This window comes from Moschus berezovskii, chromosome 8, assembly GCF_049115385.1.
Source record: "Moschus berezovskii isolate FMDL1 chromosome 8, NW_MosBer_1.0, whole genome shotgun sequence".
Classification (NCBI taxonomy): domain Eukaryota; kingdom Metazoa; phylum Chordata; class Mammalia; order Artiodactyla; family Moschidae; genus Moschus; species Moschus berezovskii.
The window spans coordinates 101785286-101803332 of record NC_142467.1 but is presented as its reverse complement, the minus strand read 5'-3'; the positions used below and the strand labels follow the sequence as shown (position 1 = coordinate 101803332).

Sequence of the window (18047 nt, the reverse complement as noted above, 5' to 3'; positions counted from 1 at the left end):
ATGGACACCAGGGACCCATAGCCTGGTCAGTGAGCCTCTGGCCAGGAAGACATGCCACCTTCTGTGTCAACATGAGATTTAATTTTTAAAGTGTCAACACTGAAAAGTTTATACAGATTAAAAAAAACAATGTCCACAGCCTTCACATCAGTTTGAACCCTCTGCCCTGGGGGCAGATGGGCCTTAGTACCATGAGCCTTCTTGGCAAGGGGCTGAGAAGGGCCCTGCCCCTCTCCCACCCAACCTCAGTCTTAGCTTAACCTAGAAGCAAAGTCTCAGCACCTTGGCCTCTTGTTCTGTAGCAAAGACAGATGACGGGAAAGGGCCAGGCTGGGCATGAGTCCTCATTCTGTCTGGGCCTGGTGTACTTGAGGGGGCTGCCACTACCCTGGGTGCTGACCGGGGTGGAGCTGAGAGGCAGCAGGAAGTAAGTCCAACCCTCCACCCTTGCTGGGTGTTCAGGGGTTCGGTACCAGACGGTGGCTGTCACCCTCCTCTCCGTGGTGCGTGCGGGGCCCGAGGCAGGAGGGAGCGGAGCAGAGAGGGAGAGGAGGTCATCTGTGTGTGCAAAAGCTGCTGAGGCCACAGGAGCTGCTGGTTTGGCCAGAACTGCACCTTCACATGCCGGACTCTGAGGGCCTGAGGGCCTGGAGAGAAAGGAGCGCCGAGTGAGAACTGAGCCGAGAGACGTGGGGGCCTTGTGTCCTGCACCCCCCACTCCAGGCTCAGCCCTCACCTGAGTCTGATGGTGGCTCGAGCCAGACCCAGAGGTGGTTGTGGCGAACTCGGAGTACTTGTTCCCAGCAACCATGCAGGCCCACTTGCGGTACTCTTCTCTCACCTGTGGGGCATGGGCCAGGTCAGGGGAGGACAGGCCCAGGACAGGAGGTGCCCCGCCCCGCCCGCAGCCTGGCCTGCGGCCCACCTTCTTGTTAAGCAGGCAGTACAGCACGAAGAGGAAGAAGCCCTGCAGGCAGTTGAGGATGCTGAAGATGTAGGACAGCACCCAGCTCTCCGGGTCGAAGAGGAGCAGGCCGAAGACCCAGGTGCAGCCCAACACAAAGAGCTGGGCGATGGCCGTGATAGTCAGCACCCTGTGGGGAGGCAGCCAGTTGCAGCTCGGGGCCCCTGCCTCACACAGCCACCCCTTCTGTCAGCACCCCCGCTCCTCTGTGTTCTCACCTGGCTTTCTTTAATTTCTTTATGTCAGGGTTGATCTCAGAAAACTTCTGAGTGAGTCTCCAGACAGTAATCACAAAGATGACAGCATTGCCCTGGGCAGGGAGCACAGAGTTCAGATTAGGGGGTGTCCTTGGAGCTCGCAGGGAGAAAACTGCTATGGGTGCTCAGTGTGGAGCCGAGTGCTTCAGATTTTCACGGGTGTGGGGTAGGGCGAGGTGAGACAGTTACCAAAACGATGAAGGTCACAGGTCCCACAAAGCTCCAGAGGAAGCCACCCTCGAAATTCAACCAGCAGCTGGGCAAGAAGGGAGGGTCTGGTCAGCACCCAGTAAGCCCACAGGGGAACAAGGGCTCCATGCAAGCCCCAGAGCCCTGGCCCTGCCACCACCTCGCGCTCACAATTTCTCGCGGCCATAGCCCTTGCTGTAGGCGCCTGCCGAGATGCCCACGATGATCAGGGGCACGCCGTAACCGATCAGGTAGAGCCAGAGCTTTCTCAGGCCTTGGCCCTGGAACACGCGCACCACGAGGAAGTAGAGCTCCACGCCCTCGAGGCTCATCCAGCAGAAGGCGGCCAGGAAGCAGTAGTGCAGCACCACAGCCACGAGGCGGCAGCGCGTGCCCACCTGCGGGGGCGAGGGCGGAGGGACAGGCGGTGACGTCAGCGGGGGCGGGCCCGGGGCTGGACGCGGAAGCAGTGAATGGGCGGGACCACATGCTTCAGCTGCGGGGAGGCCGACCACCCTACCCACTGGGAGTAGGCAGAGCTCTTCCACTCCAGGCCCTCGCAGGTCTAGCGCCCAGGTGAGAATGGGGCGCTCCACGGGGCGGGGCCTCACCTCGCCGCCTTCGTTCTCGATGCCCGCCAGGAAGATGGCGGAGCCCACGAAGAGGCAGATGCAGAGGTGCAAGTGCACCGTGGTGCGCGAGCCCTGGATGGGCCGCACCAGCAGGAAGGTGAGGATGCACAGCAGCAGGCAGACCAGCGACAGCGCCAGTCCCACCTTGGTGATCAGGGCCAGCTTCGGGTCCTAGATGCAGGACGGGGCGGGCGGGACTCCATCAGCCCCCTGAGGCCTTCCTGCCCTCCTTGTGGGCCCCACCACCCACACCCACCTGGGACCTGGCCTGCAGGACTCTGATCAGGTGGCTCATCTCCCTCCACCTCCTCTACCAGCAACATCTGAATAAACCTACTATGTCTCTCACCCTAAATACCACCACCCCTACACCCATGGGTGCAGCAGGTATCCCCAGTTCCTCTGGATGAGTGCCCCACTACACGCCCAGACAGTTCTTAGAAGGTCCCCCGTGTATCCTCAATGGCTGCAACCTTTCCCTACAGTGATGAGCCCACTTCTCTGACCCTCATCTCCATCTCATCTCTTGCCCCTCCGACACCTCGCCGCAACTATGAGCTCAGCAAAACCCACATTTGTGTCCTTCCTTGGGCCTGGACCATCAGCCTCCCCTACCCTGCCTGACCCATTCCAGGTATTCACATGGCCCAGTGTATCTATGGATCCCTCAGGAGATTTTAGCGATATTTAACAACTTGATGGGGCTTCCCCGGTGGCTCAGAATCCACCTGCCAATCCACCAGGAGATGCTGATTTGATCTCTGGGTCAGGAAGATCCCCTGGAAGAGGAAATGGCAACCCACTCTAGTCCTCTTGCCAGGAGAATCTCATGGATAGAGGAGCCAGTCTGTGGCATCATGAAAGTTGGATACGACTTAATGACTAAACATCTTGTTGGGGGTGGGCCGTCAGAGGGGCACTGGCTGAAGTAAGGCCTGCAGTGCCAGGCCACTCTATTTAGTTGCTGAGTCATGTGGAGGTCTAGGGGTCCCAAGCAAGGGGCTTCGAGGTGTGGTGTAGGGTCATCTGGTCTGTGCAACCACGCGGAACCTCTTGGACCATTCCATTGAGAACCAACTGCCTGTCTCGCCTGAGCCAGCCATGCCACCAGTGGGTTTTTGAGGATGGCCCCTAGTTTGCTCACCTCCACATCGTAGTGGGCCATGAGGATGGCAAAGCTGCTTAGGTGACTGCACTGGCAGGTGATGCTTCCATTCCCACTGCCCATCTTCCAGCAGCCCGAGGTGGCCCAGGACCCGTTCCCATTGCTATCTTTCTTCCAGAAGGCACAGATCAGTTCCTGCCGCGGCTTGAGCTCAGGCTGTTCCTAGGGAGAGGCGGTCATAGAAGTTAGCCTGGAACCCTCTCGTGGGTACTGGGCTTGGGTGGACCCCAAAGAGGGCTGCTTCTCCTTTGACAGTTGTCTACCGAGCACCGACTATGTGTGCCAGGCCAGGGGACCCGGGAGTGAACTGGGGAGACAGAAATCCCTGTCCTTTTGGGCTGACATTCTAGTGGGGGAGACAGAAAATAATACACCTAATAAATAAGTAAACTAGATAAGTGTGTTAGGTGCTGAATGTGAAAGAAAAGAGCAAAGGGGCAAGGTGGGGTGTGATTAGATTGTAATTTAAATAAGCAGGTCCAGGAAGGCCTAGAAGAGTAGGTGACGTGAACGACTTGACAGGTAAAGGACTGAATCGTGGAGGAAAGGTGTCCCAGGCAGAGGGCACAGTAAGTGTAAAGGCCCTGAGGCACGTGTAAGGAAGGAGCAGAGTGGGTGGGGGTGGGGGAACGAAGGCTGCTAAGAGACCACGGGGATCTTGCCTATGGGGTGAGCAGTGTGGCTGATTCCCCTCCACAACCAGGACTCACATGGAGGGTGAAGGCAAAGGAGACATTGGAGTCGAGTTTCTCCGTGTTCGTGTTGCTCAGAAAGACAGAGCTGACCGCTGAGAGAAGTGTGACCTTCGCACCTCGGACAGGACTCTTGTAGGTCTCTTTCAGCTTCTCCAAGTCCAGTTTCAAAGAGGCATTGGCCAGCAGTCTTTTCATGTTCTGACTGGAGAGGATGCCCACCACGGAGGGACCTGGGGGACAGACATGCTGGCTACATTCTGCTCTGCTTGTTTCCAAGCCCCATCCTTCCTCTTAAGATGTCTAATTCAAGCTCGCCAGTCTGCCATGATGCCCATAGTCCCGCCCCAAGGCTCAGTTTCCTGTGGCTGCATATTCTGAAGCTGTGTTGTTGTTGTTCAGTCCCTCAGTCCTGTCTGACTCTTTGCGACCCTGTAGACTGCAGTATGCCAGGCTTCCCCGTCCTTCACCATCTCCCGGAGCTTGCTCAAACTCACATCCATTGAGTCAGTGATGCCATCCAACCATCTCATCCTCTGTCGCCCCCTTTCCCTCAGTCTTTCCTGTATCCTAGCCATACGCCAGCCTCTCCCTCCCTGTCCCTGGAGTGCCCGCTCTGGGTGCCTGCCATTACCCGACTCCCCAGCTGCAGCTGCCACAGCCCAGTCCAGCAGCATCCGTGCGTGGCTCTGGCCCACTGTGACGTTTCCTTTCCCCTGCTCCTGGACCACCAGGGACAGCTCTGAGAAGAGAGGGGGCAGTGATCAGGGGCTCCGGGTGTGGAAGGGGGTCCTGGGGGGCTGGGATGGGGCAGAACGAGGTCTCACCTGTGTCGTCAAGCGAACGATAGGTGAAGGAGCCTTTAGGTATGGCTTTGGCCAGGGTCCTCAAGACCCGTTCGAGGCCTGAGAGCAGGTAGGTGACTGTGACATGCTTGGAAGACTGATCCAGTGACTCCAGGTCTCCTGAGTTTTTCAACAGGTCATCGACTGACCCGATGAGGTCCTGTGGGTGACGAGTGACAGCTCCTGGGTTACTGCAGCACGGGGCTGCCCGAAGGACCCTGGCATCTCACTTCCCCTCACCCCACCCCCACAACTGGGGTACACACTGGAGAACCACCTGGGTTGCCTGGGGCAGAACCAGCAGAATCATCAGGACATGGCAGTAGCCAGATGAGGACAGGGATTGAGCATATGCCTGTGTGCATGTATTATAACAGCAACAGTGCTTAACATTTATCAGGCACTGGCTTTATATCAGGCCCTGTTCTAAAGTCTGCAGCTTTTCTGGTGGCGAGACAGGGGAGCCTGGTGGGCTGCCGTCTATAGGGTCGCACAGAGTCGGACACGACTGAAGCGACTTAGCAGCAGCAGCAGCAGCAGTGGTAAAGAACCCACCTGCCAATGCAGGAGACACGGGTTCAATCCCTGGGTCAGGAAGATCCCCCAGAGAAGGCAATGGCTACCCACTCCAGTATTCTTGCCTGGAGAATCCCACAGACAGAGGAGCCTGGCAGGCTACAGTCCATGGGGTCACAAAGAGTCGAACATGACTGAGCGACTGAGCACGCATGCAGGCACGTTCTAAGTCTGCACTGCCCTAAACAGTTGCCCTGGGCCCCAGATGTCACTTGAAATATGGCTCCACGTTGAAATGATAATAGTTTTAATCTACGGGGTTAAATGGAATTTTCACATTAATTTCACTTGTTTACTTCTTTTTTAAAAAAATTAATTTAACTGAAGGATAATTGCTTTACAGAATTTTGTTGTTTTCTATCAAACCTCAACGTGAATCAGCCATAGGTATACATGTATCCCCTCCCTTTTGAACCTCCCTCCTATCTCCGTACACATCCCACCCCTCTAGGCTGATACAGAGCCCCTGTTTGAGTTTCTCTATGTCTGCTTCTCCATTGCTGCCGTACCATTTTTCTAGATTCCATATATGTTAGTATACAATATGTATTTTTTCTCTTTCTGACTTAGTTCTGTATAATAGGCTCTAGTTTCATCCACCTCATTAGAACTGACTCAAATGGGCTCCTTTGTATGGCTGAGTAATATTCCATTGTGTGTATGTACCACAACTTATCCATTCATCTGTCTATGGACATCTAGGTTGCTTCCATGTTCTAGCTATTATAAATAGTGTTGCAATGAACAATGGGATACATGTGTCTTTCAGTTTTGGTTTCCTCAGGGTATATGTCTAGGGGTGGAATTGCTGGGTCATATGGTGGTTTTATTCCTAGTTTTTTAAGGAATCTCCATACCATCTTCCATAGTGGCTGTATCAAGTTACATTCCCACCAACAGTGCAAGAGGGCTCCCTTTTCTCCACACTCTCTCCAGCATTTATACTTCTACTCTTTAAATTTATTCTTTACCTTTATATTTTAAAAATGCAGCTACTGGAAAAATTCAAATGACATAAAGGGCTCACATATTTCTCTTCTAAAAAATTTATTATTATAATCTGTTTAGAGGCTCAATATTTCTACCAGGCCAAGCACATATAACATACAGTGTTTATATTGTATGCCAGGCACTTTTCTTTGAGCTCCACTCCTATTAGTTCATTTAAACCGTTTCCCCAACTGGATGATACAGGTGCAATTTATGAAGTGAGGCAAATGAGGCTCAGAGAGGGGGACTCACTCGCCTGAGGTCACACAGCAAGAACTGGCAGTGGGTGGGATGATGGCTATTTGAACTCTGTGGCCTTGCTCCAAAGGTGAATTCTCAACTGCTCCACTCCATTGACATATTCCTCTCAAACGTGTGTGTGTGTGTGTGTGTGTGTGTGTGGGCTTCCCTGGCGGCTCAGTGGTAAAGAATCCACCTGCCAATGCAGAAGACGCAGCTCGGGTCAGGAAGATCCCCTGGAGAAGGAAATGGCAACCCACTCCAGTCTTCTTGCCTGGAGAATTCCAAGGACACAGGAGCCTAGAAGGCTATAGTCCCTGGGGTCGAAAGAGTCGGACATGACTGAGCAACTAAACAATAGCAATCTGTGAATTTTGTATACAGATGTATGCGTTTGACCAGAGGCCTCTGCTTGGGCATCTTCATTCACACTGAAACATCCTCCAGCCACCGCACACTGTCCTGCCCTTACCTGTATGGATTTCTCGGCCATGGCTGGTTTGAAGTCTCTGCTCATTTTCTGGACTCTTTCGAAGAAGGCAGAGAGACTCTGGAGAGAGGGGAGAGGTGGGGAAGTCAGAGAGCTTCATCCTGGGTGGGGGAGCTTCAGGGAAAATGAGTGATCAGGGTGAGCTGGCTGGAGGGATTTCCTGCTGCTGGTCCCCGCTGGGGCCACTAACCTGGCTCTTGATTCCAGGGGGAGCAGTCCAGGTGGGGAAGGAGATTTCTGCAGGGGACAGGACAGCAGTTCATTAGCTGTGACAGTGTGTTTGTAGTGGTGGGGCCGGGGGTCAGGGCAGGACAGGTACCTTCGCAGATGGTGGTCATCTGCTTATCCTGGGATCCGGCTTTGGGCACCCAGCCTTGGCGGCAGTGGCACTTGTATGAACCCACAGTGTTGACGCAGACGGTGGAGTTGTGACACCGATGCCGCCCGGAGCTGCACTCATCCACATCTGGGGACAAGACAGAGGAGGTCAGGCTCTGTCTCAGCCCTGTGAGGCCCCTGTCCTCCCTGTGCCCCTCTTTTTCCACATTAGTTCCCCAGGAGGTGACACCACCGGTGTCCGCACATCCTCGAGGGGTGGACACTAAGGTTATTTATGGAAAGTGCGCCGAGTTCTGGCACACAGCAGATGAGCCCCGCATAGACAGGCAAGTTGTGAAAATACTGAACTATCTTTTCTAGTGATTAGAAAAGACCCTGATGCTGGCAAGAGGAGAAGGGGACGACAGAGGATGACATCACCAACTCAATGGACATGAGTTTGAGCAAACTCCGGGTGATAGGGAAAGACAGAGAAGCCTGGCGTGCTGCGTCCATGAGTTGGCAAAGAGTCCGAGAGGACTTAGCAACTGAACAACAATTAGCTGCTGCCTGGAGTCCTTGGGAGCCTTCCCCTTCATACCCCAGCTCCTTCTCCAGGACCCCCCAGATCTCACATTTAATTAACACATTTATCACATTTAATTAACAAGAATTAATGCCTGGCATAGCAGGATACCTCCAGCATTCATTCTGTTTGGTTTGTGTGGTTGCCACTGAGTATGTGATCGGATGTTTTGAGTGTGGGTCTCCCAGAGTGTGGGCTTCCCAGGTGGCTCAGTGATAAAGGCTCTGTCTGCCAATGCAGGAGCCCCCAGGAGATGTGGGTTTAATCCCTGGGTCGGAAAGATCCCCTGGAAGAGCAAATGGTAACCCACTCCAGTATTCTTGCTGGGATAATGCCAGGGACTATAGTCCATGGGGTCACACAGAGTCGGACAAGACGACTTGAGCATGCACGCACACTCCAGGAGCGCAGTATCTGAGCTCCGAACCTTCACAGATGGTGTTATCTGGGCCGTTGGGGGACCCAGCAATAGGCTTCCAGCCAGGACGGCAGCGGCACTCATAGCTGCCCACGACGTTGAAGCAGTGGGTGGAGTTGTGGCATGGCTTTTTCCCCAAGGTGCATTCATTCACATCTGAGGACAAAGCCAGAGGGTCAGCGCCACCCCCACCTCCACTTCTCACTTTTCACTGCCCAGTACCAAGGACCCCACTGTGACTGCACGTGCCATCACCTGGTGACCTTCAACTTGACTCTTAAAACACCTGTAAGATGGGCGTGGTAGGGGCTATGGTCCTTAATTTATAGGCAGAAAAACTAGGAGTGAAACTGAGTCACAGGGGCTGGACCTCCAGACCAAGGATTCTTGCCTCCAGGGCCCTGGACCAAGGTTCCCCTTCTAGGAACCGGAAGTGAGAGCTTCCTCTGCTCGAATGTGGCAGATGCAGAAGGGCTGAGGTCTGGGAGATGTTCACAGAGCCAAGTTTGGGGCCCGAAGTCTCTGCTGTCTCCCTGGTCTGTGGTGGGACCATTCGGGGAGGTGATCCTTAGGCAGGGCCCTGGCAGACCCTTGTCGTCACAGGAACCTGAGTCTCCTCTCTCCTGCTTGGGCTCCGGGAACTGCCTCGGCTCCTTCCCCAGCTCCAGGCCCGCCTCACCCTTCCTTCCTGGGGGCTCTACCTGTGCAGTGCCTCGGGTCCTCTGGGTTGAACGCCAAGCCGAGTGGGCACTGGCAGGTGTAACTGCCCTCGCTGTTGATGCAGACGCTGCGGCCTTTACAGACTCGGGGTCTGTGCTGACATTCGTCCACGTCTGCAAGGGGAAGGAGAGCGTGATGGATACCTGCCGCTGTGGACAGCCTTCCGGCCTGGAATTTGGCCACGTTTTCTGGTATAGAAGGATCCAGAAGGGCCCGCTCTCTCTTCTCTGGTGAGTGGGGGCCTTTCCTCATTCACACGGAGGCAGCCTATGGTGAGCATGGTGGCCCAGATGTTCTGTTGTCCAGATGTGGCCAGAAGTGGCCCAAGTCCTCCCCGTCTGCCAGCTCTGGCTCCCTCAGCCTCCTTGGGAAGCTCCCAGCTTGGGTGGGAACATCACAGCTCCCTGCGTCCCAGTCTAAGGATTTGGACGAAGGACTGGGTAGGCCTTCTTGGAAGCCGAGCACAGCCGTGTTCCCTCAGCAGGGTCCATCTTGGCTCCTAGTGATGGACTTTGTCCTGACTCCCCCAGGGCGAGTGCTGCCATCTGAGTTCTCCTTGGATCCTGCTGACTCCAGCAGGACAGCACTCTCCCGTCCATGCTAACTCTGAGGCTCCAGCTCCATGAAGATGGACCAAGATCCACCCCTGAGTCAGGCTGCTCAAGGACAATGTTTTGGGGCAGTGGCATGGGAAATGAGAATGAGAGAAAAAGATCAGGGCCACCCGGACAGTGGGCACCAGGCTGTGCTCAGCAGTGGGGCTGATGTCTGGCCAGGCACCCTTGGGGCTGTGAAGGTACCTTTTTCTGATTTCCATGCAGGCTTCCCCCAGACTGGCAGGAAGTGGTAAGAATCCATATCTGAGCAAAGTTCACGATGAGCAAACGCTGGGTGGGTGGAGCAGAGAGCACACGCTCATGGGTGAAAAGTGGCAAGTGTCTTGGCCTCCCACTAGAGACGTAGACCTGTGCGTCCTCCTGAGTGCGGCTCAGCCTCCATCTCCTGTCCCCACGTGGTCTGGGTCACTGTGGGGCCTGGACTGGTCTCCTCAGTAAAGGGTCAGGCCAGGGGCAGCGGTCTTTGACGACATCTCATCATCTGGTCCAGATGGAAGCCTCTTTGTTCAACTGACTCTTGCAGTGGGTTGGGGGTTGATGTCACCCTGGGACACCCCTGACACAACATCCTCCCAGGCCTCGGTTATCAGAGCTGCCTCAGGTCTGGGAACTGGAATTACTGGGGAGGGTCAGGGTGGAGCCTTGGGTGGGGTGGGGAAATAGATGGAGGCTGAGAAGCTGAGATGTGGGGTCAGGGTGACAGAAGGCGTCTTCTCCAGGCAGGTTGCTGCATCAGGGGCATGGCCATCCAGGGACAGTGGACTGTTCCTTGAATCTCCCTCCTTCAGCATTTCTAGACAGGTCCCCAGAGTCCCTGGGTGTCAGAGGGCCCCAGTGGGGGCAGGTCTCCTCCCAGCAGTCATTAACAATGGCGAAGAGGACAGACAGTGTTCTGGGACACACGGTGCTGTGACCACACTGAGTATCTTGTCACTTCCTCTTTTTAGAAGATAAGATGCCATGTGACAGTAGGATCTTCTGAACATTCAGAAGAGACCCTCTGCAGGGATTCTGAGCCTTGGGGTTCAGAGAGGGTTGGGAGACTAGGTAGATGCACAGGATGGCCCTCTGATGCCTGGAGAAAGCAGGATGAGGAACCCAGGGAGCAGCCCAGGTCTTCTGCCCATAGCAGACCCCACAGCCTGGACACGAATGGACACGTGCTCAGGTGTAGCAAGGGCTGGAATGCTGAAATGGGGGCGCACAGACAGTCCAGCTGAGCCCGTCAGAGAGCTCGGTCTTCAGGCGGCAGGCTTTAGTCCCAAACAGTAGGCTGCTCTCTGCCTGGCATCCTCCTTGAGGCCCTTGGAGGTCCCTCTCCCAACTCACTCTGGTTCATGCATGTCTCTAGAGGAACTCACAACAGTGGGTGGGCGGCACACCCAATCCAGGCATACTGAGTGGGATCCATGACCACCATGTACTGTTGTGCAGGCTGATCACTGCACAAGGGGGCAAGTGAAAACCACCTCACACTCCATTCCCCAAACACACGGTTCAATGAGAGGACAGGGAACTTTTCCCTATTCCACATGAAGGCTCTGGCAAGGCCACATGTTTCAAGCACAACATCCACCCACAGAGGACCCTGTGAACCAGCAGAGATCCCACAGATGCAGGTCCCCTCTTCCCTCCCACCAGGGAGGCTCTGCCGCCCTCTATCTGCAGGGCAGGAGGGAAGGGGCTGGGACCAAGGTTGCGGGCTCTTCTTTGTGCAGCAGAGTGGGTCAAAGGACCCTCCTCAGGGTCCTCTGGATCCTGGGCTCAGCCCCCTTCTCACCTCTCACATTCCCTCTCCCTCCCTCCCCATCCTCTGTATGCAGGTCTAACCATCTCCGTGGAGCCCTCTCTGGAGTCCTGTCTGCCTACTGCTGGTCTCCTCTGCCCCTTCCCCTGCCTATCTTCTCCCACTGGAAAGGGGCAAAGCCTGGTGATGTGTGGAGGCCAGGCTCCTCCTGGGTCCCTGGTGAGGGAGTGGAAAGGACAGCTGCTCCTGAGCACCCACCCTGGGGCACAGCCCCCAGGGATGGCCATCCCGGAAAGGGTGTGTTAAATCATGATGACCTTAACTTAAAACGCCAACAGCCATCACTGTTTTGTGCTTTGTTATTCTTCTTCGTATTATTATTTATACCCCAGCAATTCTGTGAGGTAAGCACCACTGTCACCCCCTTTTTACAGACAGGTAAACTGAGGGACAGAGCAGTGAAGTAACCTGACCAAGATCACACAGTAAAAGGCAAAGCTACTTTTGTTTTTATCTGTAAAAGACACTCTTTTTGTTTGTTTGTTCATTTAAAACATAAACTTACAATTATATTATCACATCTCACACGCTAATAATTTCTTTTTTTTTTTTTTGCTGAGCTGCACAGCATGTGGGATCTTAGTTCCCTGACCAAGGATTGAACCCATGTCCCGTGTATTGCAAGGTGGATTCTTAACCACTGGACCACCAGGGAAGTCGCAAACAGTGATTTCTGAATCAGGATCCTGGCTAGTGTCACACCCAGAGCTCTCAGGGGGCAAAGCCAGGACTTGGGTCCCTGATTCGTCATGCCATCCTGCTTCTCTGTGCAAGTGGCACAGGCATAGGTACCCCTGTCCCAACTCAGACCTGGGTGCCACACCTGTAGCCAGGACACTGCAGGAAGGACTCAGCATCTGGGCGGCCCCAAACCTCAAGAATGAGAGGCGGGAAATGCAGCACCGCTCTTACCTCGACATGTGTTCTCACTCTCGTTCTGGAAGATCCTTGCCCCAGAAAGAGGCTCATATCCTGGGCTGCATGTGCAGTGGTAGCCCCCTTCTGTGTTCTGGCAGTCTGCTGAACTTCCACAGTCCACCAGTGAGGGTGGCCCACACTCATTGATGTCTGGAACACAACAGGGCAAAGGGTCACCTCCCAAAGGCACGAGTTTGGTCAGTGCAGAGATCCCCAACCCCTACCTGACTCCCCAGCTTTGGGCCTGAAGTTGAATCAGTATCTTTTTAGAAAGAATTAAGACTCTCAGGCCATAATGCCGAGACTGGGCTGTGGCTGGAGCAAGCCATTCCTGAAGCTTGTGCAATCAGCTCTGTTCTTCTTGGCCCTCTGGCTGTCACCCCAGATTTAGACACAGTGGGAAGTGCTGAACTGGGGTGTGGGGAGAAGCCCTGTGTCCCCCTCCTCAGTCCTGAAAGGACAAACTGAGGCAGACTCCAGACTCCTGGAGACCCAGCTGCCCTCTCCCCAGGAAGCCATGTTCATTCATGTGTCACCTCTCCATCTTCATATCTTTTTTCCCTTCTCTTGTTTCTGTCCTTGGTGATGGACCTGAGGACGAAGGCTGAGGCCCCCAACCAACACCCATGTGCCCCAGAAACACTGGACTGTACCCCACAATCTCTGCATGTCACGCCATCACCCCCAAGCCTCTGTACCGTCACAACTCTCCAAGGGGTTGGTGAAGATCTCCCCAGAAAAAGAAATGAATCCTGGAGCACAGCGGCAGGCGGTGCCATTGACACAGGAGGAGTGCGGAGGGCACCACAGAGCACAGGCTGTGGGAATGGAGACCTTGGTCAGAAGGTGAGGGCTGAGCCAGGGGCTGGGGAGCGGGACAGGATCAACTCCAGGAGACGGGGTGCTGGGAGGCGTGACCCTGGCCTCCCCCTGTAACCGGTCTGTCTCCTGCCTGGGCTGAGGCGTGCGGGCGGAAGTCTAGGGCCCCATCCCCAGGCTCTAGCTGTGGACCAAGTTGCTCCCAGCAGACTCACCCTTGCTGTTCTGGGATCCAACTTCCGACAGAGTCAGCAAGAAGCACAACACTGGAACAGAGAGGGCGGGGCATCAGAGGGGTCACCGAGCCAGGAAGGGCAGATGATTCCCCAGAATAATGCAAACGAGGCAGAGGGGACTCCCGGCCCTCCCAGGCTTGGGCTCCGTCTCTGTCTGCCTGCGAGTGAACACCCACAGCCGGGGGGGTCTGCCACCTGTCACCTGGAGGTGGGTTTCAGAAACAGGGATGGCAGGCTTCCCTGGTGGCTCAGTGATAAAGAATCCATCTGCCAATGCTGGAGACATGGGTTCAATCCCTGGTCTGGGAAGAAACCATATGCCACAGAGCAACTGAGCCCGTGTGCCTCAACTGCAGAAGCCCGAGAACCCTAGAGCCTGTGCTCCACAACCAGAAGCCGCCACAGTGAGAAGCCCACAAACCACAGCTAGAGAGCAGTTCCCACAGGCCACCACTAGAGAAAGCCTGTGCCCAGCAACACAGACTAAGCACAGCCAGAAAGAAAGAAAGAAACTGAAGGATGAGGAAGAGTTCCAAGCACCGAGGGGTCCCAGCTCCCGTGGACCTGTGTGGGCAGCAGCTCAGTAAACAGACTGGAGCCAGGCGGCCCCAGGCCTCATCCTGGACTGTGGTCTGGCGACCTCATCTCTCAGAGCCTCAGTTGCCCCTTCTGTGGAGTGGGGATGATGACAGGACCCATTTCCTAGAGTACCATAAGGATTAAGCCTGTAAATATCGCCTGGCACATCAAAGCGTACTGTCATCAACGTTTCTTTTATTTTTTTTAAGTTATATTGGAGTGTAGTTGATTTACAGTGTTGGGTTAATTTCAGGTGAAGAGCAAATGATTCAGTTATCCGTGGACATATATTCATTCTTTTTCAGATTCTTTTCCCATAGAGGTTATCACAGAATGTTGGGTAGAGTTCCCTGTGTAACGTTTCTATATGTAAGGAGGGGGTTGGACCAGGTAGTTTTCTCAGATTCCACCCCCAACCCTGAACCTAAGATCCTCCAGCTCCCATACCCTTCCTCAGGGACACAGGTTCACCCACCCCACACCCTTATCAGTCAGTCCTGACGGCTGTCTCGGGACCCAGTGGTGACATTTCACCTTGGGCTCCCCCTGCCCCGCACCCCAGTGCAGAGGAAGATGCTGTGGGTTCACACTGGGGGTGTTGCTGGAAGGGGGTCCTCTCTGGCTGTCCTCAGCACCCAAGGGCACCCCACTCTCAGGGCCTCTTCAAGTCATCAGGGCCTTTAGAGATGGGGATCTCCTTACGATTCACCAGAGAGAGACAGACAAGAAGACATGGAGAGAAAGTAGAGATGAGAGGGAGGGAGACAGATGGAGGGCAGCAGAAAGGCAGACGTGGAGGCAGCGATAGAAGAGACAGTCAGTCCTCAAGGACGTCAACCCTGCATACGCGTTGGAAGGACTGAAGCTGAAGCTCCAGTACTTCGGCCACTTGAGGGGAAGAGCCTACTCATCGGAAAAGACCCTGATGCTGGGAAAGACTGAGGGCAGGAGAAGGGGGTGACAGAGGATGAGATGGTTGGATGGCATCACCAACTCAGTGAACAGAGATGTGAGCAAACCCTGGGAGACTGTGGAGGACAGAGGAGCCTGGCATGCTACAGTCCATGGGGTCGCAAAGCGTGGGCCACGACTTAGTGACTGTGCAACGAGACAGCGACGGACAGAGAAATAAGGAACTCAGCAAGAGAGAAACAGATGTGGCCGAGATTGGACAAAGAAACCCAGAGATGTGGAGATTGAGGGAGACAGGAAAACAATCAGGAGGCGGGGGACGGAAACAAAGGCGGAGGGAGGCGGGAGGACGGTTCAGCTGCAGGGGGAAGCATGGGGGGCCCGGGGTAGGCACCCAGTCCCTGCCCACCTGGGAATGCTGGAGGAGGCAGCACAGACCCCAGCAATCCACGGAGACCCAAAAAGGGGCAGTGGGCGGAGGGATGGGGGCAGGAGGAAGGGCAGGCCTGAGTCACTTCCTGGGCCAAGGGAAAGGATGACTCACAGCTCGTTGCCCCCCAGAGGGAGCTTCCAGGGGAATTCTAGCCTCTGTCATTGTGAGCACGGCTTGAAGGGCTGTGAGGGGTCAGCAGACCGGAGGGCCCCCTGGCCACTCAGTCCCTAGGTCCAAACTCAATACCCCTCAAGTTGGCGCTGGGCATGGAGTCCCTCCCAGCAAGGGTAAATTGAGGTTGGAATGCCCTTCCCCTTCCTTGTTTGAGGATTTCTCTCGTCCTCCTCTCTGGTCACAGGGCTTGGCTAGCTGCCCCCTTGGCTGGGACTCAGTTCCTCTTTGCAGGACAGACCCAAAATTACCGCTGCTGCCCCCCCTCCCCCGCCCCACTGCAGGAGGCAGCCTGGGCTGATTCGTCCCCATTTCCCAACTTCCTGCTCACAACTGCCCTGTTTGTGTCCATTCTGCAGATGGACAGATTGAGGCCTGGAGCCCAGAAAAGGCCCAGGAAGAATCTGGTGAACAGAGGAGCTTGGGAAAAGTGGAACTGGGGCTTCCCTGGTGGTTCAGTGATAAAGAATACACCTGCCAGTGCAGGAGACATGGTTTGGATCGCCGATCTGGGAAGACCCCGCATGACGAGGAGCAACCAAGTGCGCCAAAACTACTGAGCTTGTGCCCCGGGGCCCCGGGAGGCGCAACGACCGAGCCGCGCGCCTCTAGGAGCAGCCACCGCAATGAGAAGCCCGTGCACGGCACCGGGAGAGCAGCCCCGGCTGACAGCAACTAGAGAAACGTCCTCGCGGCAGTGAGGACCCAGCAGAGCCAAAAATAAATAAAAACCAAAAAGTGACAAAAAAGAAAAAAAAGGTAGAATGGGGTCAAGTTTCCCAGACCCTGCGCGGGGCGGGGCGGTGGGACAGCTCTTCTGAGCCCCGTGCCCTCCGCCAGGGCGGGGTTGGGCTCTGCTCCCCCACCACGGAGGCTCCCAGGCCACGATTTCTGCATCTGGGTCCTTGGAAGTCGCCCAAACAGGAGCTGGGAGAGGAGCTGCTGGTCGTCTGCACCCCGTCCCATCTGGTTTCCATTCCCCCTGGCGAGCCCTGAGCGGTTAGATTCCTGAGGTGGGGGCAGGGCAGGCATGCTCTCTTTGCTCCGCCTCCTCAGACCCTCCAGTCTTCCCCCAGACCCGCCAGTGAAATAATAACACGCGTGTGCTCAGTCACTTCAGTTGTGTCTGACTCTTTTCAACCCTTATGGACTGTAGCCCACCGGGCTCCTCTGTCCATGGGATTCTCCAGGCAAGAGTACTGGAGTGGGTTGCCATGCCCTCCTGCAGGGAATCTTCCCGACCCAGGGATCCAACCCACATCTCCCGCATTGCAGGTGGATTCCTTACCGCTGAGCCAATAAAAATATTGTTTACTTAATTCTTCCTGTGAATCAGGAATAGTTTGCTTTGGAACTCACTTAACACAGTCCAATAAGGTGAAGACCGGTCTTGCCCCATTCTACAGATGTGCAAAGTGAGGCTCAGGCAGTGAGATTCAGCTCTGGTGACACACCGCTCCCCACTCCATCAGGGGTGCTGCACACAGACTCCTCTTTCTAGCTTCCTGGCCCAGGAGCCACTGAGTTCATGCCTGCCAACCTGGGCCAACATGGGGAATCCCGTCCCAGGGTGACCTGGGAAGCCCTGGTTGGTACCCCAAGCACCATTTCTTCATTCTCTTTGTTGCTTGGTTGCTTAGGCAACCAGCTGCCCAGATAACCGTTAGAGCCACCCTGGGTGGGGCGGGAAGGGAGGCCCTGGGGAAGTCACAGCAAAAGTTCAAAAACTGCCACCAGCGCCGGTAAAATCTTTTCCACCCACCTGCAGCTGAATCCCAGCTGGATCCGGGGAAGCAAGAATGAGGGTCTCTGGGGCTGATTTTGCCACTGAGACAGCGTGGGACATGTTGGGAGTACCCCCACCTGGCAGTGAAGAGGTCCCGCCCCCCCAGTCCTCCAGCCCCCCAGCATCTCCCTACCACCATGTTAAGAGCCGCCACCTCTGTTTGTGTGTGTGTGTGTGAGTGTGTGTGTGTGTGTGTGTGAGACAGAGAGGGTCTCAGCACTCCCTTTTTGCCCCTCCTCCTTCCCCAGACCTGTCTCCCACTTTGGGAGCAGTTCAGAGAGCTCAGAGATTTCTCTGGGAGACAGGGACAGGCTCTAGAAAATGCCGGGGGATCCTGCCACAGTGTGGGGGTGCCTGGCCCCTGGACCCAGGACCCCCATGCCCGGCCATGTGGCTCCCTTCAAGGCGGGCTCCAAAGCTGCCAGCTGCACCTTGCATTTCTCCAGGGAAAAGAGGGTGCTGGGGCACCACATGGTGCTGCCAGGGGCTCCCTGGCCGCCTGCCCCACCCTCAGGGCCCCAGGGTGCTCACCGGGAAAGAGAAGAAAGGAGCCACCGTGGGGGCCTCCCATGGTCCGAGCTGCCGCAGGGAAGCAGAAGATGGGGCAGCGCTGTTCCTGTCGCTGAGCTGGGCAGCTGTGCAAGCTTTCCCAAGGCCCGCCTGGCCTTTATGAAGGGGGGCGGGGAG

General features: G+C 55.5%; 1 protein-coding gene across 4 annotated transcripts; it reads right to left on the bottom strand.

Moving 5' to 3' along the window:
* Window positions 1-72: 72 nt before the first annotated feature.
* Window positions 73-18047, bottom strand: ADGRE5 (adhesion G protein-coupled receptor E5). 4 transcript variants are annotated; one of them, XM_055429480.2, is made up of 20 exons: window positions 17892-18047; window positions 13459-13509; window positions 13123-13242; window positions 12419-12574; window positions 9064-9195; window positions 8372-8518; window positions 7360-7506; window positions 7231-7277; window positions 7023-7100; window positions 4727-4904; window positions 4534-4641; window positions 3918-4132; window positions 3187-3369; window positions 2022-2213; window positions 1582-1808; window positions 1411-1477; window positions 1183-1274; window positions 926-1094; window positions 737-841; window positions 73-647 (listed from the first exon to the last, which is right to left on the bottom strand). In XM_055429480.2, the coding sequence occupies exons 1-20, from the start codon at window positions 17929-17931 to the stop codon at window positions 618-620; spliced, it is 2484 nt and encodes an 827-aa protein (XP_055285455.2). In that variant the 5' UTR covers window positions 17932-18047; the 3' UTR covers window positions 73-617. The 4 variants fall into 4 exon arrangements, with proteins under 4 accessions (XP_055285455.2, XP_055285457.2, XP_055285456.2 ...); XM_055429482.2 differs by lacking the exon at window positions 8372-8518; XM_055429481.2 differs by lacking the exon at window positions 9064-9195.

What these genes read in the sequence shown, in the direction of transcription:
- ADGRE5 (XM_055429480.2), bottom strand. Translation starts at nt 17,931, where the DNA reads ATGGGAGGCCCCCACGGTGGCTCCTTTCTTCTCTTTCCCG. An exon ending in TGGCCGAGAAATCCATACAG is followed by an intron (nt 4,905 to 7,022) that starts GTAAGGGCAGGA and finishes CGTCACCCACAG; the next exon opens with GACCTCATCGGGTCAGTCGA. An exon ending in CGAGCCACCATCAGACTCAG is followed by an intron (nt 648 to 736) that starts GTGAGGGCTGAG and finishes CTTTCTCTCCAG; the next exon opens with GCCCTCAGGCCCTCAGAGTC.